General features: G+C 37.5%; 1 protein-coding gene across 2 annotated transcripts in view; it reads left to right on the top strand.

Moving 5' to 3' along the window:
* The window catches only part of PNPLA8 (patatin like phospholipase domain containing 8), a 42,459-nt gene extending 29,174 nt beyond the window's left edge, over positions 1 to 13,285 (top strand). For both annotated transcript variants that reach the window (XM_045864914.3, XM_045864913.3), the window contains exons 9-10: positions 5,080 to 5,275; positions 12,251 to 13,285. In XM_045864914.3, coding sequence (XP_045720870.1) covers positions 5,080 to 5,275; positions 12,251 to 12,525 — 471 coding nt within the window. In that variant the 3' untranslated portion in view covers positions 12,526 to 13,285. The remainder of the gene's footprint in view (positions 1 to 5,079; positions 5,276 to 12,250) is intronic.
* The last annotated feature ends 3,157 nt before the right edge of the window (positions 13,286 to 16,442 follow it).

The following is a 16,442-nucleotide window of genomic DNA, read 5'->3' as shown; positions in this document are numbered from 1 at the left end:
GTTATGTCCAGAACTCAGAATACATTAACCTAAGAGGAATTATGATATTTCATATAAATGTTCCAGGTAAATAGTGTTTTCAGCAGAAAGAACCTGTCTAGCATCTGGCAGATGATGCTTTTGCCAGGCCAGAACTATTAATTTTCAGCATAACTGGTCAAAAATGTAGTGACTGCTAGCTCAGTGCCGGGCACTGTGTTAACCATGAGGGACATAAGGGTTTTAATAAGTGCCAGCTTATTGTTTGTGTTTCCTGGGCCATAGCCTCAAACAGCTCAAACTAGAAGAATATAAATAAGCACAGTTATATAATAAGATGATAAATTCAATAATATGGAGGCTCCTCAAGAAGTTAAAAATAAAACTACTCTGTGGCTCAGCAATTGTACTCCTGGGTATTTATCCAAAGGATACAAACACAGTGATCCGAAGGGGCACATGCACCCCAATGTTTGTGCAGCAATGTCCACAATAGCCAAACTATGGCCAGAGCTCAGATGGCCATCGACAGATGAATGGATAAAGAAGATGTGGGCACACATACACGATGGAATATTACTCCGCCATCAAAAAGAATGACATCTTGCCATTTGCAACCATACAGATAGACTAGAGAGTATTATGCTAAGTGAAATAAGTCAGAGAAAGACAAATACCATATGATTTCACTCATGTGGAATTTAAGAAACAAAACAGATGAACTTAGGGGAAGGGAAGGAAAAATAAAGACAGAGAGGGAGGCAAACGATAAGATTCTTAACTATAGAACAAACTGAAGGCTGATGAAGGGGAGGTGGGCGGGGAATGGGCTAACTGGGTGATGGGTATTAAGGAGGGCACTTGTTGTGATGAGCACTGGGTGTTATATGCAACTGATGAATCACTAAATTGTACCCCTGAAACCAACACTATACTATATGTGAACTAACTTGAATTTAAATAAAGTCTTGAAAAAAAACCAAATTCAATAATGAAAATATGCATAGCGTTAAGAAATACAGAAGATGTGGCTTATTCTGTCACGATTGGCTTTACAAAGACATTTCCACTCCAGTTGAGATCTAAAGAATGAATAGTTGGGTAGGACAGAAATGGGATTGGGAGGGGAAAATGGGGAAGAATTGCTTAATGGTTTTAGAGTTTCTCTTTGGGGTGATAAAAACATTTTAGAAATAGTGGTGATGGTTGTAAAACGTTCTGAATGTAATTAATGCCACTGAATTGTAACCTTAAAAACGCTTAAAAGGACCAATTTTATGTTTTGTACATTTTACCATAATAAACAATTTTTTTTAAAACTCTAAAAAAATAATAACTGAGTGAGATGACTAGGAGAAGTTCCCATTGTGCAATGGTTATTTTCTGGTAGGTACTCTGTATGATTTGAAATGATTAAATGTACATTAAAAGCAATCAAAAGTATCTAAATTTTAGGCTAGTAAGTACATGTATGATGTATTGCTATTAAAACACAATTCTCTGTATACCTCTGAGAGATAAATAGCAAATTTTTCAGTCAGTTCATTTTTTAAGTCTGTTTTACTGCAGTATCTAGCAGTGGGCCTGGCAAAACCAAATAACACAATAAATAGATAACTATGAATATGAATACCTAAGTGAAGGAAATACCATGGTCGCACCATTAGCCCGATGACTTCCTGATAGAAGAGGCATGGACAGGAGTGGACTAAGAAGGGAGTTAAGGGCTGGTGTGCCTCTGCATAGACTGGAGTGAGCACCTTAAAAATCTTAACTTCCACACTTACGTGATGGAAAGCAGTAAAGTTTAAGGAACAGGAATTTATTGACATGTCTATTAAAACCATTGGAAACCTGACAACTTTTTAATTTGGGAGTGATTTTACTATTATCAATTCTTGCTAAACCTCATTTGCCCCTTCTTATCTTTTCTTCCCTTTTCGTCTCTTCTGATCCTTCTTGGTAGACTTTTATATAAAATAGTGCAGGAGTGTTCCATCTAAAATACCAAGACGGTTAAAAGTTATGTAGAGTATAACTATAGAATTTAAGGTAAAAGTAGTTTTGGGCCCCTGGCTGGCTCATTTGGGGGAATATAGGACTCTTGATCTCAAGGTTGTGGGTTCAAACCCTACATTGGGTGTAGAGATTACTTAAAAGTAAAATCTTAAAATTTTTTTTTAAATTCTTGCTGAATTAGAAATGAAATGTTACCTCTATTATATGATGGATATCGTTCCAGTGTCCTATTAATTGAAAACAAAAGATAAAGTGAAAGGACTGAATTAAAATTAAATTTAAATTAGAAGCCTTTAGGGAATAATTATTACTACCTACATTTAAGGAATCCTAGTAGGGTTCTACAAAGTTAAACAGTACAAATAGACAATGTTAAGGCTTTAACAGATATATTAAGATAACTAAAGGTAAAAATAAAAACAAACAGTACAAATAGACAATGTAAGACTTTCAACAGATATATAAAGATACCTAAATTTAAAAATAAAAAATAACTAAAAATAAAAAAATAACTAAATTTAAAAATAGTTCCTTTCAACTGATACATCCAAGTAATTAAATATTACTCAGCCCTAAAAAGCAATGAATTACTGGGCTGTCCAGTGACATGGATGGATCTCAGAAGCATTATTCTAGGTGAAAGAAACCAAACTCAAAAGACTACATCTATCTTGGTAACAAGAGCTAATGTGTGACCTTGGGGAACAGATAGAAGAATGGTTTTTGAAGATAAGAGGATTGAGGAACTGAGAGTCTAGGGTGTTCTAAAGATGAAAAGTCACATGTGGTATGATGAATCTCTACCCTTTTCTGCGTGGGATAGTAAGGAAGCCTATGGGCCAGGTGCTGGACAGTTTGTTGAATGAGAAGTTGATAGATGACAGCAGTGATGGTAGTATGGGCCAGTAGTTGGACCTTTAAAGCATATGAATTTTCTAAGTGGATTGGAACTAGTAATGGTCTAGAAGGAACACTAAAGAACAAATAGGACACCATTCCCTCCTCACCACTAAGGTATATGAGATAGGAAAGAATCAACAGCTACTTGGGAGACAACATTAGGGAAGAGCAACATCTCTGTTAAAGAGCGCATTCAGAAGAAGGTGACGTTACCTTGGAAGTTGTAGCTGTGGAACAAGATCCATACAGCCCAGTGGAAGGGTTTAAGATGTCAGGGAGGAGTGGACGACTGTGTCGGTGTGGTAAGGAAGCTCAGAGATTTGAATGGCATTATTGAATGGAACAGAAGCATGGTGGAGTTTAGAATGACATGTGAATTTAACCTCTATTGGTTCTCTGAAGAAAGTGGGCCTAGTACCTCTAAAAACACTAAAAACATCCCAGCCTCCATAGTGATCTTTCCAGCAGATGCAGTCTCAGTTCATCTGCTTCAAGCTCAGCACACACAAGGATAGCAGTCCCTAAACTGTAGTCACTACATGCTCTTTGGCCTGGCATAGAGTAGATGGACATTTAAGCTTTTAATGAATGAACTGAAACTGTGTGCTTGGTGTCAGAGAAGCTTTACTTCTCACAGTGTTAACTTGCACTGTGATGTGTTTTTAGTTCAGGATTCTGATCTTTTGTGTGCATTCTCTGCCATGCTGCTTTGAGTTTAGGAATGATATAACTATATTACGATGGCATTTAGCTGTTTTACTAAGATGTACACGGAAAATTAAGTATGGTGGACCCGTAATAAAGAGAAGTTTAATGCTAGCACGTGTGCTACTGTGTCGTCATTCTGCTCCAGCTACAAGTTTCCCTCTTCCTGAGTCTAGACAAGGGACAGAAGAGAGAAGCCCCATTCTCCTCAGGACACTTACTACCAGTCAGGTGGCAGATGACATGAAACCAGGGCCCCCCTTTCTTGTGTCCCGGGCCTGGGGCTAGTCACAGGCCAGCTGTCTGCAGTCTTCTAGATCTCAGAGACCATCCCGACTTAAGCTTATCTCAGCCGCAAAGGAACTTTAAGAAAAGAGTGAAGGACCTGAAATACGGTGGACCCATGAATAAATGGGCCCCCATTGACAAGAAATGTCTTTTGAAAGAATAAATAGCCTTTTCTCATGAAAGTCATAAACATTGAAACATGAACCACATTCTTTTGAAAAGATGTAGTTAGTGATGGAGATCGCACATCATGGAAAGGTAGAGATTAGATTGGAAATGGCAGCAAACAACCTACTGGAAAATGGAGACTAGAGCAAGCAGTGAAGACACGTGATGAAACCGTTTCTCTGGGAATCCACATAGCCCTGTGTATCTCTGTTACCCCAGAGGCATCATAAAGCTGCACACTACGGATGAATGCCATATGCATATGATAACGGGCTTTTGGGCTTTTTAGAAGGAGTAACCTCCTAACACTTGTCGCTTTTCAAAATTGAATGGTTACACTAATAGCAAGTGAGGTTTATCCCAGCAGTGCAAGGCTAGTTATATACTTTTATTCTGCTACGGTTTAACAGTATTCTGTCTGCATGTTTTACCCTTCTTTCCTCCTGAAGTCTTCAAAATAGTTATTATTTAGAAATACAAAGTTTGCCTACCTCGTTTAGATCATATCTGCATTATAATGAATGTAATACTTAAAAAATTGTATGGTTGATAAAGTTTCAGTTAAATTAGTTGAATTAATTTGGTTATATTTGACTTGTGAGTGAAGAGCTAGTTTTAATTGTTTGGTAGAACCACAGTTCTGTTAGGTTTTATATCATATCTCTAGTAACCACTAGCCAAAGATACTATCTTTTAAAAATAACTTTGTTCATTTTAGTAGTTTGAGAAAAATATGCAAAGCAATCAAAGAAGTTAAAAGTTATGAAAGTTTGATTTCATAATAGGAACAGAAACCTTAATGAGGCCAGTGAGCTTTCACATTACCCTTTTCTGAAGCTGTAGTATATAAAATAAATTCACTTTAAAGGAATTTCTTGTCTTCAAGTAATTTGTTCAATTTTTTGTTCAATCCTTAAGCTCTCCTTGTAAGTACATTTCAGCCTGTTTAAAATACAATTTTTGTCTTCATATTTGTAAAATAGAATTTCACTTTTAAGAGTTCTGCACTGTATTTTGCAGGATGGAGGTTTGCTTCTGAATAACCCTTCGGCGCTAGCAATGCATGAGTGTAAATGTCTTTGGCCCGACGTCCCATTAGAGTGCATAGTGTCCCTGGGCACTGGGCGTTACGAGAGTGATGTGAGGAACTCCGTGACTTACACGAGCTTGAAGACCAAACTGTCTAATGTTATCAACAGTGCCACAGATACAGAAGGTTAGTCTGTCTGTTTGCCACCTTAAAGCACTTTAACTTCCAGAGTTCAGTGTTTGGTAGCATATGCTGATGCTGCCTACGAAAGAGTATGTTACGTCTGTATGGGGGGCTCAGGAAGCAGAGGGGAGCAAATCTTTGTTTTCATTTCTCCCCACTCATTTCTTCTAAGTGACCCTCGAATGGAGACTCTACTTTCTCTGCGTGCTAGTACTACCGTGCCCATATACAGTTGGAGAAGTATCTACAGCTGGATTAGCACAAAGGTTCAGTTGGAGACTCTTAAAATACACATCATGTCTTTACCCTGCTCAGAGTCCTCTAGGCTTTCCGTCATACTTAGAACAAAACCCAAAAGCCTCATTCACTGAAATTCAGCAGGCCCTTTGAACCTAGCCTTTGCATACATCTCCTCCCCCATTCCTCACCAAGTTGTTCTCAGTCTGGCCCAGAAGTCTCTTGCCTCTGGCCCTCTGCAGTTGCTGTCCTCTCCGTGTGAGGTCTTCTTTCCCTCAGATTTACGCTTGCATCACTCCTCTGTTTCGTTCAGATCTCTGCTCAGATGTCACTTCCTCAGAGAGACCATTGCCGATTCCTTTCTGTGCCCCCTCACTACGTCATTCTACCCTTTACCCTGCTTCTTTCTCTCTCTCTCTCTTTTGACTTAGAGCATTTGTCTCGTCACATGGATGTGTGTTACATATTTGCTTGTTTCATTGCTTATTATGTCTCTATCCCACAAGAATGTAACGTGGGCGGTTGTCCAGTTGACCATGTTGACTGTGATGCCCCCCGCATAGTAGGCAGTCAGTGAGTGTTTGTTGAATGCCTAGTTGGGGCCTGGAGGTCTAGATCCCCTTATTTTGTTATTTTATTTTTAAGTCTTTTGTGAAATCTGTTATTCAGTTCTTAAAAAGAATTGTTACCACTTACCAGCCCCTTGCTTCTGAATCTCATTCTTTTCATATCATTGTGTTATTGGCCGAGTCTTTCGCCCACATGAGGATCTTAAACTCCCCACTAAGGACTTATCTAGTAAATGATAACCCAAAAGAAGCTTATATACTGGATTTTTCACTATCTGAAATTTTGTCAAATCAACAAAATACTCTTTTTTCTCTTTTATTTTCCCATAACATTTTTTTTTTTTTAAAGATTTTATTTATTTTTTTAGAGAGCGAGCGAGAGAGAAACAGCATGAGAGGGGAGAGGGTCAGAGGGAGAAGCAGGCTCCCCGCTGAGCCGGGAGCCCGATGTGGGACTCGATCCCAGGACCCTGGGATCATGACCTGAGCCGAAGGCAGACGCTTAACCATCTGAGCCACCCAGGCGCCCTTCCCATAACATTTTTATTAGATCACAGCACAAATGCATTTGACTTATACCTAGAATACTAAACTTCTGAATGTCTGCAGTGAAATAAATGGCCTATAGCATCATAAAACAATTTTCTTAAAGATGACATGACATTGCTTCATATACATATATTCAGATATGTATATGTGAATATATTAACATATACATGTGGCATATTTTTATGTACATGCAAGTGAACAGTTAAAATTGAATAGTGCTTGATCTGTGACTTAAAAATAATAAAAGAGGAGCGCCTGGGTGGCTCAGTCAGTTAAGCATTCGACTCTTGATTTCAGCTCAGGTCATGATCTCAGGGTTGCAAGACTGAGCCCTGCCAGTGGGGCTCCGTGCTGAACATGGAGCCTGCTTAAGATTCTCTCTCCCTCTGCCTTTCCCCCACTTGTGCATGCTCTCTCTCTCTAAAAAAATAATAATAAAAATAGTAAAAAAAATTTCTTAACTTAATATTTTTCATTAAACTATGGAATTAACACCATCATTATCAAGAAGCATATTTCTAAAACAAACTGAGGGTTCTAGAGGGGAGGGGCGTAGGAGGATGGGTTAGCCTGGTGATGGGTATTGAAGAGGGCGTGTTCTGCATGGAGCACTGGGTGTTATATGCAAACAGTGAATCATGGAACACTACGTCAAAAACTAATGATGTATGGTGATTAACATAACATAATAAAAAGCATATTTATAGGTCTGTACAATATTCTTATTTTAAGCAATCTGCTGAGAAAAAAAAAGCTTTAATCAGCTAGTCTCAGAATACTTGTATGTGTATCTGGTGCACATCATATGATGGAATAATTTGAAATTTTCAAGAAACGAGTAATGCTATTTCTGCATACTTACACCCTTGTTAATGACAAACTTGAGTAAAACACATGTAATTGCTGATACTAGATGGTTATTGACCTATAAAAACTGCAATTTCATTTAGCTCAATCTAATGCATTATCAGTTACTAAATAAATGGTGAATAGTTGTAGACGATTAAGACTGTGAATTAAGAGGAGGAATAAGAAAATGAAACTAGATTATTGTAAACAGTTCACAAGAAGCAAATTAGACTAGGGACCCCCTCAGTCGGTTAAGCGTCTGCATTCAGCTTAGGTCATGATCGAGCCCCGCATCGGGCTCCCTGCTCAACGGGGAGCCTGCTTCTCCCTCTGCCTGCAGCTCCCCCTGCTTGTGCTCTCTGTCTCTTGCTGTCTCTGTCATATAAATAAATAAAATCTTCTTAAAAAAAAGCAAATTAGACTTGATACAGGTCTTAAAGGATGATAGGGTTTTGAGATTTTAGAAGAGGGTTAAGAGTGCCACTTCTGGCCATGATAAAATGATAGAGGCCATATATTTCCTCCCACCTTACACCATTAGCAAACTGAATGTAACAGTGGTTTTCAGCCATTAGATGACAGGTGGCATGGGTTCGTGATCCTTGAGAGAAGGAAAATAAATGAAGTAATCTCTGCGATTGCCCAGCTTGCTACCTGAAAAGAGTTTGTAGGTTGTAGCAAAGGACGGGTGAACCCAGATACAGAGTTGGAGTTCATGGAGGCCCAGGAAACTAGAATTTGTGGGCAAAATACAACAGAGGAGGCAGCCTTTCAGAGTGCTCCAGAGACATGCAGGGGTGTCCCCCTTGAGTATTGATCTGTGCATGCATGTGAGGAAGCTACCCAAGGCAGGGCAAAGAACCACCAGACAAAACAGTTCTTGGAGCTCACATAGGACCCAGAGTGGCTCACATAGGAGCTCACATAGGACCTCAGATTTTTATCAAGTTGATTAGAAGGACCTTGTAATGCACGAGATAAGCAGTGGAGTTCTCAGAAGAGTATTGTCTCAATAGTGGCATCAGATTAGTTCTAGACTGAGGGCTACTGTGGATCTACCCTAACACTGCTTAAAAGCAGCCCTCAAAAAGATCAAATTGAATCCAGTTAATAGCGTCCATTGTTAGAATAAAATCAAACAATATTAAAAGGAATACAACAAATTCCAGCACACAAAAATATAAAAAATCACAATGTTTGGTGTCCAATAAAAAATGACCAGGCATACAAAGAAGCAAGAAAAGACATCCTTCACTAAGAGAAAACCCAGTCAGTGGGAAGAGACCTAGCTATGAAACAGATGATAGGTAACTAGCTGACAAAGACATTACAGTAACTACTAAAAACATACTTTGCATGTTTTACTGGGCTGGAGGAGGACTTTTTTTTTTTTTTTTTAAGATTTTATTTATTTATTTGACAGAGATAGCGAGAGCAGGAACACAAGCAGGGGGAGTGAGAGAGGGAGAAGCAGGCTTCCCGCCGAGCAGGGAGCCCGATGCGGGGCTCGATCCCAGGACCGTGGGATCATGACCTGAGCTGAAGGCAGACGCCTAACAACTGGGCCACCCAGGCGCCCCTGGAGGAGGACTTGAATATGATGAGAGAAATGAATGATATAAAAGAGGCCCAAATCAAACTTCTAGAGGTGAAAGATATACTATCTGAAATGAAAAATACAGCTGATAAGATTAATAGCAATTCTACATAAAAACTTGCAAAAACTATAAATACTTGCCAGCTCATTCTATAAGGCCAGCATTACCCTGACACCAGAACCGGCGGGGGGTGGGGGGATTATAAAATACATAAAAATACCAATTCCCTATTAGTTTTCCCATGCTGAAATCCTTAAAATATACTAATAAATTGAATTCAGCAATATATAAAAAGGAGAATACAGTATAACCAAGTAGGATCATCCCAAGAATACAGGAGTGGTTTAACATATAAAAAAACCAATGAAATGTTAATTTAAGACTAAAAATTGAAAAATTGAAAAATTTGTGGTGGTTTCAATAGATGCAGAAAAGACATCTCACAGGGGCGCCTGGGTGGCTGTTGTTAAGCATCTGCCTTCCGCTCAGGTCATGATCCCAGGGTCCTGGGATCGAGCCCCGCATCAGGCTCCCCGCTCAGCAGGAAGCCTGCTTCTCCTTCTCCTACTCACCCTGTTTGTGTTCCCTCTCTCGCTGTGTCTGTCTCTGTCAAATAAAAAAAAAAAAAAAAAAAAAAAAGACATCTGACAGAATTTGAGATCCATTCATAATAAAAACTCACAGTAAGTTAGGAACAGAAGGGAACTTCCTCAGCCCAACAAAGGGCATCTATTAAAACAAACAAAACCCCTTAGAGCTGGCATCATATTTAATGATGAAAGACTGAATAATTTCTATTTTAAGATCAGAAGCAGAGTAATATGTCATCACTTGCAGTCAGCATTGTACTGGAGGTCCTTTCCAGTACAGCAAGGCACTAAAAGGAAATAAAAGGCAGGTAGATTAGAAATGAAGTAAGTATTTATAGATAACACCATTGTCTATGTTGACAATCTTAAGGAATCTATTAAAAAGCTCCTAGAACTAACAAATGAGTTCAGCAAAGTTGGAGAATACAGGGTCAGTAAAACTCAATTGTATTTCTGCATACTAGCAGTTGGAAATTGAAATTAAATATATACAAGGACAAACATCATTTATAATAGCATGAGAATATTAAACACTGATGGAATTACTTGTTTTAAATTATGTGCAAGACCTGAACTGTAAAAACTACAAAACATTACTGGACAGAAATTAAAGAAGTTCTGAAAAAGTCTGTAGATACACCATGCTCATGAATTGGAAATCTCAGTGTTGTTTTAGTGACCCACCACAAATTGGTCTCTAGACACCACGCAATTGCTGTAAGAATCCAGACAGCCTTTTTCTGGGGTAGAGATTTAACAAGATGACTGTAAAATTTATATGGATATGCAAAGGACGTAGAAGAACCAAAACAGTTTTGAAAAAGAACAAAGTTTGGAGGACTTACACCTTCTGATCTCAAAACTAAAACTCCAGTAAGCAAGGGACTGTGGTATTTACATAAAGATAGACATATAGATCAATGATACATTGATCCATACGTGTCAGCTCAGACGATTTTTGACAAGGTAACTCAATGGGGAACAGATAGTCTTTTCAACCAAAAGTACAGGGACAATGAGGTTAACTATATTCAAAAAAAAAGTGAGCCTTGACCCTTCACACCGTATGCAAAAATTAATCTGAAATAGATCATAGACTTAAATAAAAGAGTTAAAACTGTAAAACTTCTAGAAGACTACCCTGGAGAAAATCTTAATGGCTTGGGTTAGGTGAAGATTCTTTAGATAGGACACAAAAAGCATGAACCAAAAAAGAAAAAAATAAATAAATTAGACTTTACTGAAGTACAGATTTTGCTCTTCAGAAGACACTTTTAGTAAAATGAAATGCTGTAGACCTAATAAAATACAGCAAAACATGTATCTGGTCCATTATCAGAACCAAATATATAAAGAGATCCAAATTATACAGAGAATTCCCATATTATATATATAAAAAGCACATAAACAAATTCACTAAAAAAAACAATGGGCAAAATATTTGAACAGACACTTCATTGAAGAAGATGTGCACATGACTAAAAAGTACATAAAAGACTTCACACCATTAGTCAGTAGAGAAATGAAAAGTAAAACCAGAAGGTACCACTACACATCCTCTAGAATGGCTAAAATTAAGGCTGACAATACCAAGTTTTGACAAAGATGTGGAACAGTGGAAACTCTGATATATTAATGGTTGGAATGCAAAATGATATGGCCATCTGGAAAATAGTGCTGCAGTTCTTAAAAAGATGAACATGTAACATTGTCTATCAACTATACGTCAGTTGAAAAAAAAAAGATAAATATGCTTTTGCCATATGACCCAGCAGTTTCATCGCAGGGTATTCCCTCAAGAGAAATGGAATTATGTATCCACAGAAAGATGTACATGTAAATGCTTACAGCAGGATTATTCCTACTAGCTAAAAACTGAAGAGAACCAGAACTGGAAAGAAAAAATTGTGGTCTCTCTGTGCAGTGGAATTCTACCCACCAATAAAAAGGAAGGAGCGATTGATACATACTATGACAGGGATGAATTTCAGAAGCATGTTGCTAAGTAAAAGAAGCTAAACACAGAAGAGCTAGCTATATACTCCTGATTCTCTTTATATGAAATTCTAGAAAAGGCAAAGAATAAGAAGAGGAACTATAAAAAGACATGAAGGAACTTTCTGGAGTGATAGAAATGTTCGGTCATGACTGGTGTGATTACACAAAGATACTCATTTGTCGAAATTTCTCAAATTATACACTTAAGATTGGTGAATTTTGTATGTAAATTAACCCTCAGTAAAGACGATACCAAAAATTATAAAACACGAAAAGGAAAGTTGGGAAGGCATTTCAGCAGTGGCTAACAGTATGACCAGAAACAGAGAATAGAGTACAGGAGCAAGTACTCTAATTAGCAGAATTATATGAATGATCTTGGGAGATGAATTTCATTTTGTAGTTATAGTCATTAGTATGGATTCCTTGGACCGACTGTTAATTGGCTGGAGTGATGAAATAGGCTTTGTAATTTGCCCTCAAAGAAGATAATTTTAAATAAGGATAAAATTAGGTCATTGCAGAATAAATCAATTTTCAGAATAAATCAATTTTCTTATCTACCCTGTTCTCTATTTGTTTTAACAGAAGTCCACGTAATGCTTGATGGTCTGTTACCTCCTGACACCTATTTTAGATTTAATCCTGTAATGTGTGAAAACATACCTCTGGATGAAAGCCGAAATGAAAAGCTCAATCAGCTGCAGCTGGAAGGGTTGAAGTACATAGAAAGAAATGAAGAAAAAATGAAAAAACTTGCAAAAATATTAACTCAAGAAAAAACAACTCTGCAGAAAATTAATGATTGGATAAAACTAAAAACTGACATGTATGAAGGCCTTCCATTCTTTTCAAAGTTGTGATAAGGGTGTGTGTATATTTTTATAAGTGAGGGCCTGATCAGAAGATCAGTGAGTTCAGTTAGGAGTTGGGTTCAGCATGAGTTTACTTTGAAATACTGGCAAATCCTGGAAAAGTACGTGCTTGGACCAGCTTGCACAGCACGGAGGGTATGCTTGCCTACAGAATTCATATGGAAATTAGTTTTTTATGATGTGAATAATTAACTGTGCTTTAGGAGTCTTATTGTGCTAGTTGGTTTTAGTAGATATTGCTGTTCTATTGTTTGATATTTGAAAATTTATTAATATATGTGCCAAACAAGAACTATTATCATCTTATACTTGGTATTTTTGCTTCAGTCACCATAATCATGTTGAATGTATTTGATACTGATTTTCTGTCATGGGGAAAAGCTAATTTCTTCTTAAATTTCCATCACTTTTGTTTTCACTAGCTATATCCTAGGATCCAAGTGTTGACTTTTACTGGAATATCATCTAAACAGGTACAGAAAAATAGAATTTTCTCTATCAGAAGACTTTTACATTTGAAATATGAAAGAACCAGATACAGTTCTTTTCAAAATGTGTTTATTTCAGTCAGTATCGTTTGGTTCAGAAAGAAAGGTGAAGCTCCAATCAACCACTTTCCCCCCTGAAATTTCAAGATAATGCTAGGTGTTAACTTTTCTAGCTCTAGCTTATCATTCACTGTTACAAAATTATTTGAATTTACTGAGAAGATATCCCTATCATTAACAAAAATAAACTATTGAAATAATGTATTGTTAAAGGGCTAATGTCGTTTTTAAATTTTTTTATTGTTCATATGAAATGTAGCTTCCCATCTCTTGTAAGCATTTGAATATACCTGCCGACAGTGTGCTTAAAAAAATGTTTTATCTGATTAACTCCTTTAACCTGGATTTCGTGGAGGTTGTATATATACCAACCCAAATCATTGTTTATGCCAACCAAATTCATCTTTGCTTTGTTATCTATCTGCCATGTAAATCCTTACATCATGTATAGATTGGTCAAGGAAAATGAAAAAAGGTAAATGCCTTTTGCTTTGTACATATCAACTAAAGCTAAACCTCACTGCCTAGATGATTCTATTGCTTCTTTGTAACGTGAATTCATAGAGGCAGTGAGGCATGGTTCAGAGCGCTGTGGGGAGCTGAGAGTCTGGAAGCTAATCCGACCTCTGATGCAAAGTCCTGTTTGTGAACTGGAGGAGGGGGGACAGCCTGTCTGGGCTTTGGATATTTCATTTAGAAAATGAGAAAAGCTAGCTTGAAAATTTTATTTACTCTTTAGTGGCAATCCAAATTCTGCAAAAGATGGGAAGAGATGTGAAAATGAGTTTTCAGTCTGCCAGTGTTAAACTGGTAGATTATCTGCTCTTTTCAAAGAAGCAAAGAAGAAAAATAAAATGTAGTAAATTCTCCAACTCATAAGTTACATAAAAAGATTAAAAATTGTTTTGATGCTCAGGCCTTTTGGAGTGTCTCAGAATTCCTATTTCTGTAATAAAGGGTATGTTGGCCATGTTTCAGTTCTGTTCTTACCGCAGATAGTATTCTTTATTAAAAATAGTACCTCAGATAGGATTGTCCCTAGAGGCATATGGGCTGCATGGGATTTCCCCCAGAGGGTGGAGAGAGCCCGGCCTGGGTTAAAATTACCCTGTGAGCCTTTTCTCCTCCCACACCGCATTTCATCCAGGAGAAAGTAGATGTCAAGGGACTCTTCGGAGAGGGAAGGAAGTCACAAAAAGCGTGCAGCCCGAGGGGATGGAGGGGAGGCTCCCAACCTTGTTTCAGTGATGGAATAGCTGGGCTCCCCCTGAGCCTCCCTGCCAGCAGCAGCTATGGACAGCTGCCTCCCCTTTTCCCCTTCCAGAGAGCTGCTAATCACCGAAGTGGCTAGGACCCCAGAAGTTCGAAAGCTCATTGGAAGCTCAAAATGTTACCTAACCTGCTGTGCTCTAGAAATAATTCTAGGCACAGTTTTGAGTATTTCACAAGTATCAGTGCTAGTAATGTGGCTAAAAATACAGGTCTATAAGATCCGAATGACACGGTTTTTAGACAATCTAAGTAAATATGAAAATGTCAGTGGTTTCTGAAGATACTGTAAAATAGTCCTTTCAGATCACAAATACTGCATATTTTTGTGCAACTAGAATGTAAGAAAAATACAAATAATTGGCAGAATGAATACCCAGAAATATTTTGCTTGTAATAAAACATTTCAGGCACAATAAGGTAATATGTACTGCAGTTTACATATGGCACCTTACCATAAGGTCACTCTTCCCCTAACGTGATGCAGCTCATCTATTCTACAGCGGAAGTTAACTCTCTGTCCTTGTTTTTGCTTGGCTGATCATTTCCCTCTTGAACAGTACAAAATTTACAAGTGTATGCTGGCCACCGCTTCTTAAACTACATGGCGTGGCACCTGAGTATGTCCCCATGTCCCCGTCCCTGATTCTTTAGCTCTTTTCACTGTCCCAACAAAAGGGGAACCCAGAACACCCAATTCGGTGGTGTACCAGTTTTCAATCATTCTTGTCCCCATTTGTACTTGAACCTGGTTATCTGAAGAACTGTATAATTCACCTGATAATACCCCTCATTTTATAATGAAACCAGTACTTCCCACGCTCCAAAAGCAAAGTGGATTTCTTTCCAGGAAAGAACAGAAGTAAAGAACACTCTTCTGAAAGATGAGTGCTTGCTACCAAGTAGGTTATGGGTTCTTCATTGCACTATTTACTTAAAGTACGATAAGTTCTTTATGAGAGAAAATTCTGAAGGGGATAAATGGCCTAGTTAGGTTCTTTCAAACCCTATAATTCTGTGATAATTTATAAAAATAAACAATGGTCAAATAAGTTAGAAGAAACAAGAAGTTAGGATATTATATTTTTCTTGTTCACTGTATAAGATTTAACTGATGTCTTTAGCACACAATTTATGCTTCTTGATAAACTTGTGTATTTAAATCAGCTAGTTTTCATTCATGCCAGTAGATACATCTCATTTTGTTAATCATTTTGTATTCTTAAAATATGTCAATGTATGCCTTGAAAATGGATTTATTTTTAAAAATCTGATTGAAAAAACAACATTTATCCAGTATCAATAATTTTATTACAACTAACTTTGACAAAGTTGATATAATTGTGGTTCTGTTTTTACATTTAGGGAAATTTCATAGCTGTGGAATTAGAGAAACATAGATGTGTTTTGTTCAGTATTTTCACATCTATAGAGGAAACCTGAATATTTTCATGATTGCTAATAGCTAATACCTAGCAGTTATATGCCAAGCATTATACCAAAAGCCCTAGGTCCAGCATCTCATTAGTCTTCATTCTATCCCTGTAAATATTGTACTATCCTTGTACTATTATTATTCCTATTTTCTACCTAAGGAAACCAAGGCGGTTAGAAAGTTAAATAATGAAATAAAAAAGAAAATCATAAATATTTTTAAGTTTTTCATTTTTCTCTCCCAATTAGCCAGGGACAAGAGTTCATTATTCATTGTTCTGCCATCTTTATTCCAGGATGGTCTTCACCCTTTACATCACCCGTATTTGAAGATCAATTTCTATTTCACTTGAAGTGTCTTTTTCCCCCTTTATTTTTGACAGTGTATTGAGGTATAATTTTCAGACCAAAAAGTCATCCATCGAAACTGTCCAATCCAGTAATTTCCAGTAGGTTTATACAGTTCTGTAACCATCACCATAATCCAATCTTAGGGCAATTCCATCACCCCCCACCACCACCACCAAAAGTTCCCTCATGCTTGTTTGTAGTCATTCTCTGCTCCTGTCCCCAGCGCCAGACAACCACTGATCTGTCAGTATAGATTTACCATTTCTGGATATTACATACACATGCAATTGTGCAGTATGTAAT

This window comes from Mirounga angustirostris, unplaced genomic scaffold, assembly GCF_029215605.1.
Source record: "Mirounga angustirostris isolate CCGP_5_RB_7025 unplaced genomic scaffold, mMirAng1.0.hap1 SCAF_12, whole genome shotgun sequence".
Classification (NCBI taxonomy): Eukaryota; Metazoa; Chordata; class Mammalia; order Carnivora; family Phocidae; genus Mirounga; species Mirounga angustirostris.
Note: the sequence above shows the minus strand (reverse complement) of the source record. Positions and strands in the feature narration are given on the sequence as shown.